Raw genomic sequence first — 10,459 nt, 5'->3', positions numbered from 1 at the left:
CATGGTCGACAAATTTGTACGATAACAACTTAAAAGAGTCATCTTTGTTGATAATTATGAGCAGTAACTACTTTACACAATCGATTTCACAACCTCTTTTTATCTTAATATTTGAGAGGGTCGTCATGGTTAAAGTTTAGGACGATAACCACCGTAATGGAAAGTTGCGCCATTCCATTTATATTTTAAATTTTGCACGAGCCTCCATGGTCAAAAGTGAAAACCATTACGACACAAAATAACTTTCCAAAATTTAGTTGCATGGTATAAAATTTGGAACAACATCTCCACCTGCAATGGTACTATTTTTCGACCATGATGACTTTTCATGATCCTGAAAACTCTGACATCCGATGTATTATAATTTTGATAACAACCGTTTTAGGTGGAGATGTTGGTAAGGAAACTCTTTGTTCCCTAGCAGATGGGAGAAATTATCATGACAATGATGCTCATAACAATCAGGGGGTTGTCCCAAGGATGGACCCTCTATTCTTACCCTATATGAAAATCAATTTTGATGCCTTATTTAATGAGAAAAATAACACTATGTTACTGAACTAATTTTGTGCAACTTTGCAGCACAATGGATGAAGAGCCAGAGAAAGCCATTGCTGCGCTGGAGGCAACAATATCCAGAAGTTCACATATCTTACACTTCACAATTTTTTTGTTCGTCAATAATTTTATCAGTTCTATTAAGAATGTAACACTCATCGTATAAACATTTCAATATGAAATACGACTATTTTTTTTTGTTAGGAAAAATAATTTTATTGCAAAAAAGAAAGATTACATCGAGGAATTGAGAAATTCAGGGACATTTCCCCACCATTCTCCTGAGGTTCTAGACCTTCTACTAAACTTAGCTGCTTGATCAGCTAGAATAATATGGTTTCTTTGTAAAAATTCAAACCGAACAAAGTGAAAACTAGAAATAAATGTTTTACAGTCCTCTAAGACTGATTTATTGTACCAATATAGCTGGTTACTATTTAAGTTAAGAGAAGCAATCACTAATCTAGCATCACTAACAAAACATAGTTTCTCCAGTCTCTTTTCCTTTGCCCATATTACTGCTTCCAACAGGACTAGACTTTCTGCTTCCTCAGCATTTCTCACTTTCGCTGCTTTGAGTTTGCATCCAATGAAGTTATCTGTAATATTATTCATAACCAAACATATTTCAGATGAGTTAGTATCCTTGTCAAAAGAAGCATCACTAAAAACAATAACACAATCATTTGGCAAAGAATTAATAACAGTAGAGAGATTTTTTTCTTTCAACAGATTCAGAGATATTAACTTAATGAGAAACATCTATCTTTCCATATGCTCCAGGCAATTGAAAAGACACCACCAGCCTTGTCTTTCAAATTATTATCTGAAGACCACTTAATAACCCATTCTTAAATATTAATGGGAGAACCACTATCTTTAGGCCTGTCAATGGAAGAATATCCGTCGGATATTCAGAAATCCGATATCCGACAAGTTAAGCACTATCAGATATTCGATATCCGACAATATCATATAGGATATCAAAATCAGATATCGATTTCGATAGGCTAAGCTATCAGATATTTATCCGATAATATCCGGTTATGAAAAAAAATGTTAAAAACCCTTTAAAACATGTTCATAATTGAAATTTAAGTTCAATTTTTCAAACATTTCATATCGGATATCGGATAAGGATAAATCACAAATAAATCATTAATATGGTTAGGGTAAATCACAAATAAATTCATGTTCTATCGGATATTAACCAAACAAATAGAGCCTAATCCGATTCCGATAGGTTAAGTAAGAAATATCCGATATCCGATAAAACGGATAAAATCCTATAGGATCCCGAATACTCGGAAACGAATTTCGGATATCGGACATATATTGACAGGCCTAACTATCTTGCTCAATTAGATCTAGTAAACAAACGGTGAAGGATAACGTGTTCAGGAAATACCCATGTTTGCGTCCCGATTTCTTGAATTATTGCCCGTCTTTGCATCTTGTGTTTGTGCCGGTGCATCCTACCCTCGGCCCCACATAATAATGGAAAGGGGAAATTAGGCTAAGGCCCAAAAGTAATAATATTCTCATTGTCAGGCCCACAATTAATTTTAGGTACCGTGACACCCAAAATTATCCGAAATTATTAAGAATCAATACATAACTCGTTATGCATACTATTTTTCAGGGATAACTCGTTATGCATACTATTTTTTCAGGGGTATAATTGTAAAACAAACTTGAATATAAAATATCTAAAAATCCGCGCCTTGGAATTTAACAAATTTTATCTCGTTGGAAAGCTTTTAAAGAGAGTCATGCAGCGAGCACAAACAACAATATCAATTTTTTATTTTACACGAAAAAATCGGAGGTGATCATCATTTTAGGGAAAATTTTCGGAAACTGAATACATAACCATTATGCAGCCACCAAAAAAGATGCATAACACATTCTGCAGACGCGTAACGAATTATGCAACCATTTTTTCGACTCTGCATAATTAAGTTATGCATCTATAACAAGTTATGTAACCATTGTTTTGGTTGATTTTAGTCCGTACATAAAAAATTGATGCATAACGCACTATGCATCCATATTTTCGGATGCATATCAGGTTATGCATCTATTTTCTCGATGCATAAAAGATTGTGCAACAATTTCCTCGATGCATAATGCATTATGCGGTCATATTTTCGGGCGCATAACAGGTTATGCATCCATTTTAACGACTGCATAACATGTTATGTGGATATTATTGTAGATGCATGACAAGTTATGCAACCTTATTTTTTGTTGGTTTCAATACTATGAAAAAAATAGCATTTCAAGAGCACTTGCAAAGGGGCATGTAAGTGTAAGGAATTACTTGCCACTGCAAGGAATCAAAGAAGAGAGAAGGGCAGGGGGAATATACCAAGACGACATTTTAAACTATCCACCTTAGATATAATCATATAAAGTGCTCAAACTACATATGCCAGTGCCACAAGCTCTTTAAAATTGATCTGGATCCACACTCATAAGAATCTTTCTTAGTGATTAGCTTTACTGCCAATTGAAAATTAAGAAAGTCTTCTCTCTAATCTCTACCACCCTCATAAGAATCCCATAACACTATCATCTGCAGTTCATCTTCACATCTGTAGTTGCACCCATCTGAATTAATCACCTTGGAATACTGGGTTTGATGCAGTAATGGAAAATGTTGAGAATTTTGGCTTAGACACCCCTATACCATAGAAGCTACCTACTCATTCACGTTTCACACCAAAAACAGTTCAAATAAGTTCGAAATTACTTGCACTGCACAACCAAGGAACCTGGATTGAAGAACAATATGCCATGACATAACAGTTGTTAATCCTGTACCCGTTCTACGTCGTTGGGTTTATAAAAAAATTGACTTATTGTAAACCCTAGCTTATCCTAAAATGGATAAATTTTGGAAAAACCCAGATTAGTTACGAAATAAGAATCAGAGAATCCCGAAATCTTAAGGGTTGGATAAACTTACCTTAACAACTTTGCGAGAGAATGCTGTTGATGTAGACTGTCGACACTTTGATCGGCAAGAAGAACTCCGTTAGTGAGGAAACTGAAGAGAGAGACAAAGTTGGGGCCTGTAAAGGGCCGTCTTGTTTGCTTTACTAGGTGCGTTCAGAACTGAAAGCATATCTATATCACTCTGCATCAGTAGTTTCCTACCTGTAGATGTAGGGTTTTGACATTGTTGAGACACAATACGTTTTATGAAAGAAGAAACATAATTTATAAAACTATGAGTTTGGGAGAAATTTTCTCACTTAAATTGGGGGCGCACGTGAAGATTTACGTCAATGGATTTCACGGTGGAGAAGATATGATAAATGGATCTTCCTATAGTTTTCACTAATGGAAATAAGGTAGGGCCTACAATATCCCAAATTCAGTCCTCAACGCGGTAAATTGGTCCCACAGGAAAGCCCACACTCCAGGTATGAAATCTTTTTGCCTGGCCACTTCAAACTCCAACTCAAACTCGTAGATGGGGCTATGCGAAAAGTCGAAAACCCTTTCAATAATGGCTAGAGATAGCGATGGGTCCACTTTAGACCACATCCATTACATCATCAATCAATCCCTTCGATAATAAAAACCATTACCAAAAATATGTTTTGTTCCTTCTTTGTCTACCTTCTTTGGACCATGCATTAATAGGATCCGTTTTAGCAACTGGATGATACTCGTGACAGTGGAAATTTATGGAGTTTTCCCTAGTGAGATAATGTGAAGGAGTTTGGGTTCTCTCTAATGGACGGCAGAGAATCAGAGAAAGAAAATAAAGTAGTTCGTTCTGTCACAAACAAAGCCAAATTTTGCAGCACTTTAGTCGAGGAAGAGTTTCTTTAGGTGATGAAATTCGAAACCCCATACGCCTCTTTTTCTCATCTCTCGATGTTTTTTTTTTTGTTTCTATTTTCACAACTTGCTAAAAACAAATGATGCAAGCAAGATCACATTTCTTGTACAAGGTTGGCAAGTTCCACATTTAGCCAATTTCTGTGACTTCATAGAGAAATTATTTTCTTGCTTTTCTGGGATCATACAATGGATATGGTTTTTTGCTTTTGGGGCACCTTGTTCTTGTGTCTTTCCTATGATCCCCACGAATAATTTTCGAGAAAAATTAAACAAAACCATTAGATATTGAACTCTGGGATCACCAGGACTGTCATTTTATTCTGTAACATGTTACTGGATTTTCAGTGTATTCCTGTACTGTACATAGCAACTGCTGTGTAGAGATCGAATTAGGAAAATAGCTTTATGAATTTAGATTAAACTTAAGTTTAACTAAATTTCAATTGGTTGAATAAAATTTGTGATTATTCAATGTTTGAGACACAAAAGAATGTGATGAAAATACCACTCTTTAGCTAAAGTTGGTTCATCATCTCAGATTTGGGAAATTCAAAGCTGCCTATAATCCTCCTATCTATGCTTGGTCTGTTGTATTCAGGCAATGCTATATACATTGATAAAGCCAAGACACAAGTACACGAAAAAAACAACAGAGTGGCTGTAGTGAGCTTGTGAACAACATACACGTTTGGCAGGTGTTATGCATAAAGACATATACAGCGTCGATTATTTCAGTGTGTTGGTTGGAGACATTCAGAAAATGTAACACTGATGTAAAATATCATCTGAATCGTGAATCAGGTTGATTTGTGGGCCAAAGAAGGGCTGACGGTAAAATATAACAAAACCTATTTACATGTTCATGAATCAGGTTCATTTGTTGGCCAAATGAAAATGATATACTGAAGGGCAGAGTTTTTCAAGAGCAAAACAATCTCGAGAACAAATACCCATGACATCCCTGGACTGTGTCAAGCAAAGGAGATGTTTGGCATGCTTCTTCAATAGGACTATCCATCCATTTCCTAACAATTTCTTCAGCAACATAAGCAATCTGATGCTGCAATGCAGCTGCACCCAAGGGTCCAACCAAATTTAACCTTGTTGCCGCAGATAACACATCTCTCATTGTCATAAACACATAAGCCCTCTGAGAAGTCCCACTATCGAACCCTAAAAGGCCACATGTGAGACCAAAGACAGGTGCATGGTGAAAAGATACAGTTCCTGAACCTAGTAATTTATCTCTCATGGTTTTCAATGATGGAACTTCTGGGAAAACTGATGCAGCTACTCTTAATAGCGCCGATCCTTGAGAAATTGACGCTTTTTTACTAACTTCATTTGTCAGGGTTGCTTCCAGTGTTCTATTAAGCTTGGTCCATGTATCTAAGTTGGGGGATTTATTTGCTTCATATACAAATGGAAGAAGGAGGCTACCTGTGTTCTCCAGCAAGTGTATTACAAACGTTTTAAGATCTTCGGGCCCCATAACGGTCTGAGCTTGCATAGCGGCTTCAAGACCAAATGAGTGAGCAAAGCCCCCTGTGGGAAGAATGGAGTCTATAAGTTGCCACTGGCTCCATTGCAGAAGATGGTTAGTACGTGGAGGTTCTTCAATTTCGTCTGTTTCCATCTTACACTCCATAAACAGTTACTAAAAACTTTAAAGAAAATAAAAATTAGAAATACAGTAAGTAGTAGAAAAAAGTTACCAAAAGAAGATAACAGTAACGAGAATTTGAAGCTCGGCATGCATAACAATGTTAAGATAAAAGCACAACAACATTTTCATAAATGAGGTTCACGTAAAGGACCCGACATTTCATATTCCCGTGAAGGAGATCCCAATTAAAAAACTCAAGTTTTTTGTCAAAAATTCAAGCATGGTAACTCGACGTCTTTCAAAATCTGACATTCCTTATGAAATGATATTCACAAATAGATGTTTGGGAATATAAAAATTGAAGTACTTTCATTTAGCATACGCCCTTAAGCTATAAACCATTCAAATTTAATGCAGATATATTAAACTTTAGCTTATACAGAAACAAAAGCAAATCCATATAGAAAGAGGTGAGGTGGTAATGCAGGTAGAGTACTGTAATGGTATTGTTCATAAGCCATGTCATGGGGATGAAGAGGTGCGGCGTTGTGATATGTTCGATTTGGCATAGTGGTCAGACACTGATGCCTGTGGTGGTGTAATAGATGGTGACAGCATGTAGGAAATGAACATGGCAAAGTGGTCATTTCATGGACTTTTAAAGCCAGATCTTGTGCCATGTATGAGGTGCGTGCCGTGACACTGACATATTAATTGACCATATCGTGGTAAAGTGAGGTGTGACTGTAATGATGATGTTGGAGCCCAAAGATTGAAGTATGAGAGATGATAATATGATAACTTTGAACATAATTAATGGAATTGCAGAACCAAGAACTTCCTTTTTTTCAAGTCAAGAGAAAAAACACACTAAAACCAAATTGTGCACAAAAATAATAATGTGAAAGTCTCCACTGACAGAAAAAATCCACTGGACAAACAATAAAAACTGCAAGATTACTCTGCCGATAGTGTTAATCTCAGTTTTGCCAACTAGCATTTCAGACTGGAACTAGTTACTTAGTCACAAGTCACAAATTTGCATCACTTTATGTCTGAACAACAAACCACTAATTCATGTGTATGACGGGTCTTTCATAAAGAAAAAAAAATGAAATTCAAAATTCATTAGCGCAGAAAAGAAGAAGAAGTTAATGAAAACATTCCAACGGAACCTTATTGAAATAAAAACTTTTATATGATCCTTTATCGGTTGTTTAATCGTGTTGTATTGACCTTAAAACAGAGAAATATCATGTAAACATAAGACCGTAGAAATCCTCGAATAAAAAAATGCCATATGAAATAGGATTCAAACAAAAAGCAGGTACAGTAACATGTAGTATCAATCTCCTAAACAAGCCTAATTTTAAGCATCGACTTTCAAATAATCGACGATTACAATGTAAATGGAAATCAGCAGATACTCAAAGTAGTTGGTTCCGGTTGCAGACACCTAAGAGTACGCTGGAAAACGAAAGGTGAAACCTATAAGTTGGTTACTTGGGGTTTCATTGGCGAGTATCACTGACATCAATCATATCTGTCAAATGTTCTCCTTACCTATCAGGGTAGGCTGACGGAAACAGTTGAAGAACCTCCTACCGAAGCTTTGAAGATGAACAGAAGTGCGTTTGTAACTGGGACAATTTGATTACGTGCCTTTACTCCCAAATAAGCTTCCAATATTGGGTTAGGGTCATAAGATTGTCAAACTTAAACTCTCCTAAGTTGGGTTTCGACAAACTCTGACCTGGAAGACGGTTGAACAGTTACGAGTCTGAATCACAGATTCGGGCAGAGACTCATGAGCTGATTAGGTGATGGTTTCATGAAGATGATGGACGCATCTTTACGAAATTTGACAATAATCAACAAGGGTGCATAACGGCAATGCTATTTAAATACCAAACCACCACCCACAACTTCCAACAAGGGTCTGGTCGAGATGGTGGATTATTATCAGAATACTAAACATACAGGACCAACCAGCCCTACACCAATGCGTGCTTACAATCTTAAACTGCTTTCATGTGGTAAATAGATTGGTATTTGTGCCAGTACAGGCTTGGCTTTGCATGACTCAAATTAAAAGAAACATAGAGTAAGATTACTATTTAAAGGCCCACAGACGGACGGAGAATGAGGGTCTGATCTTACTGCTAGCCAGCCTCCTCCTTCAGAGGATTAGTTGGGTTCTCATTTATGCCATGCCATGCCGTTCAATTTTACCACTATCCTATAAGCTCAATATACATCAACAACTGCAACTCTTACACTCTCATCTCGATTCCAGAAACATAGGTGTAATGCACCAACATACATACACAAAGTTATAAGTACTAATGGGTGGAATGCTGAGATGCGTACACAAGAAAAGAAAAAAGGAGCACCATAACTCTTGTCAGTCTATTAAGTAGTATTCATCAACAGCTAATTTCCTGTGTGCACAACAGGGAGCAAGAACCATATACCTAACAGAAACATGTAGCATTAACTCCATCCTTTTGGAGATAGAATTTAAATCTCATGGATGGTAATTCTTGACAGAGTGAGAATAAAATGGATGCAGAAGCCACTCAAAAAATGATATTGGTAATAATTTGCAAAAGTATAGAGAACTTCGTGCTAAGGTTTGCACGTCTAAATATTCTCAGCATCAGAAAATTTCAGCTCAAACTGAGCCAACATAGACTGGAATGTTAAAACTATTAAATTGAGTATATATGAGAGTGAGTACCAACAACTTGACCAAAGACACAACTATATATTTCTCATTAAACATCAATGCAAAGCTAGCCAAAAATGCAAACAAAGAGATAAAACCTAAAGTTGACAAGACTAATTGATTGTACGGAAAAACAGCCAGGGCACTTGTACCCATATGATTGTTACATATGGATAATAATATGGAGGCAGGTTCCAGTGAAGGCCTTAAAATGACACTGGGGGTTACATAAGTTTGTGTTGCCTGTGAGGCCCAAATATGTATGAACCAATAGCTAATATAGGTGAGGATGATCTTTTCACCATGTAGAACATCAGCTCATTCTAAAACATGCAAACTTATAATCCAGTACTTGAATTGAGTCACTAAGTTTGCCGTCAAAATCACAATGAATGGATGATATAATTGCAATTGTAGAAAATTACTGACATTTTGTGAGGATGCCCTGCACGGTCAGGAGAACATTTTCACCAAAAATCCAGTCTTTTTCCGCCTCCCCAACGGGACGACGCACTGTAACAGCACTGTCAGCAGATCCTTCCGCGTGACTATGACAAGTAACATGACACTTGAACGTTATAATACTCTGACAGCAACTATGATACATATTAAGCCCTTTTCCTTTAACTTTCAGTTGTATGCTGAGCATCAGTGTTTCAATGGCGTGCAAGAATAAAAATCCAACTACAAAATGAGTTGCATCTTAATAAAGTCAACTCTACATACTTCAAACTATAATCTGAGGTTGCGCAAAAGTTCAATGGTCAAAAAAAACAAAAATTATGCTTATTCTGTGGATATCATTTCTCTATATCAATTTTTTCTTTTACCTTTTCTTGTAAAACTAGTTCTGTGATTCGCTTTCAAACTGGTACCTAGTTAGTTAGGTCAAGTCCCAGACTTGAAGCCTTTTGTGACTGAACCCATACAGTGGACCACCAATTTGGGGTTCTTACACAATCTTTCAAAGAAGTAGAATTTAACCCATGAATAAGCAAAATATTTGTATTATAAACATATTAAACAAGCCCATTTTCAAGCACTAGATCTTAAACAAATATCCACACATAAAATATTAATGAAAACCTAATGCAGAATTGGAACTTGCAGAATTTTGATTGCAGACACATAATAAGAGTACACTGATAAATTAAAAAGTAAAACCTAATAATTCTCTACCTGGGTTTTCATAAAGATGAAATAAGAGAGTATTACTGACGTCAATTATTATGTCTGAGAAAGGTTCACCTTACCTGTAACAATAGTAGCCGTAGAACCTCCTGCGGAGCTTTGGTGATGATGGAAATTGGAAAAAAGTGTTTGTAGCTGCAGTTTGAGACAATTTGATTTTCTGTCTACTCTCCCCAGTAAGTGTCCAATTTAGGGTTAGGAACTAGTTGCGTCATAGTTGAACTTTCGTCGTAACTTGGACTTTTGACTATAACTGACCTGGACGACAGTCGGATGGTGATGACTGAGTCCAGATGGCTGATTAAGATCACTCCACCGTCATCTCTGAAATAATTTGGCTTTGATGACCAGGGGAATACTGGTACTCATTTTGAGTGCAGTGTGCCAACATAGCGACTACTGTTTGTTTCCCACTTTCCCCAATCTAAGCATAGTAAAAGGGAAGCAAAGACAATAAAAGAAATCAGAGGATGGGAAGTACAGTATAATAAGAAATTATGAACGACAATTCAACATGT

At 36.5% G+C, this 10,459-nt stretch overlaps 2 protein-coding genes across 5 annotated transcripts; both read right to left on the bottom strand.

Moving 5' to 3' along the window:
• Window positions 1–757: 757 nt before the first annotated feature.
• LOC113325396 lies at window positions 758–2,050 on the bottom strand. Its single transcript, XM_026573586.1, has 2 exons — window positions 1,967–2,050; window positions 758–1,157 (listed from the first exon to the last, which is right to left on the bottom strand). The coding sequence occupies exons 1-2, from the start codon at window positions 1,968–1,970 to the stop codon at window positions 793–795; spliced, it is 369 nt and encodes a 122-aa protein (XP_026429371.1). The 5' UTR covers window positions 1,971–2,050; the 3' UTR covers window positions 758–792.
• Window positions 2,051–5,159: 3,109 nt separating this feature from the next.
• On the bottom strand, window positions 5,160–10,347 carry LOC113325381 (urease accessory protein F-like). Of its 4 annotated transcripts, none has more exons than XM_026573571.1 (3): window positions 10,004–10,347; window positions 9,180–9,434; window positions 5,160–6,073 (listed from the first exon to the last, which is right to left on the bottom strand). In XM_026573571.1, exon 3 carries the CDS (start codon window positions 6,062–6,064, stop codon window positions 5,336–5,338), a length of 729 nt encoding a protein of 242 aa, XP_026429356.1. In that variant the 5' UTR covers window positions 6,065–6,073; window positions 9,180–9,434; window positions 10,004–10,347; the 3' UTR covers window positions 5,160–5,335. The 4 variants fall into 4 exon arrangements, with proteins under 4 accessions (XP_026429356.1, XP_026429359.1, XP_026429357.1 ...); XM_026573574.1 differs by having other exon boundaries at window positions 9,180–9,298; XM_026573572.1 differs by lacking the exon at window positions 9,180–9,434 and having other exon boundaries at window positions 5,160–6,080.
• Between the last annotated feature and the right edge of the window lie 112 nt (window positions 10,348–10,459).

The sequence above is a fragment of the Papaver somniferum genome, chromosome 11 (assembly GCF_003573695.1).
Source record: "Papaver somniferum cultivar HN1 chromosome 11, ASM357369v1, whole genome shotgun sequence".
Lineage (NCBI taxonomy): Eukaryota > Viridiplantae > Streptophyta > Magnoliopsida > Ranunculales > Papaveraceae > Papaver > Papaver somniferum.
Note: the sequence above shows the minus strand (reverse complement) of the source record. Positions and strands in the feature narration are given on the sequence as shown.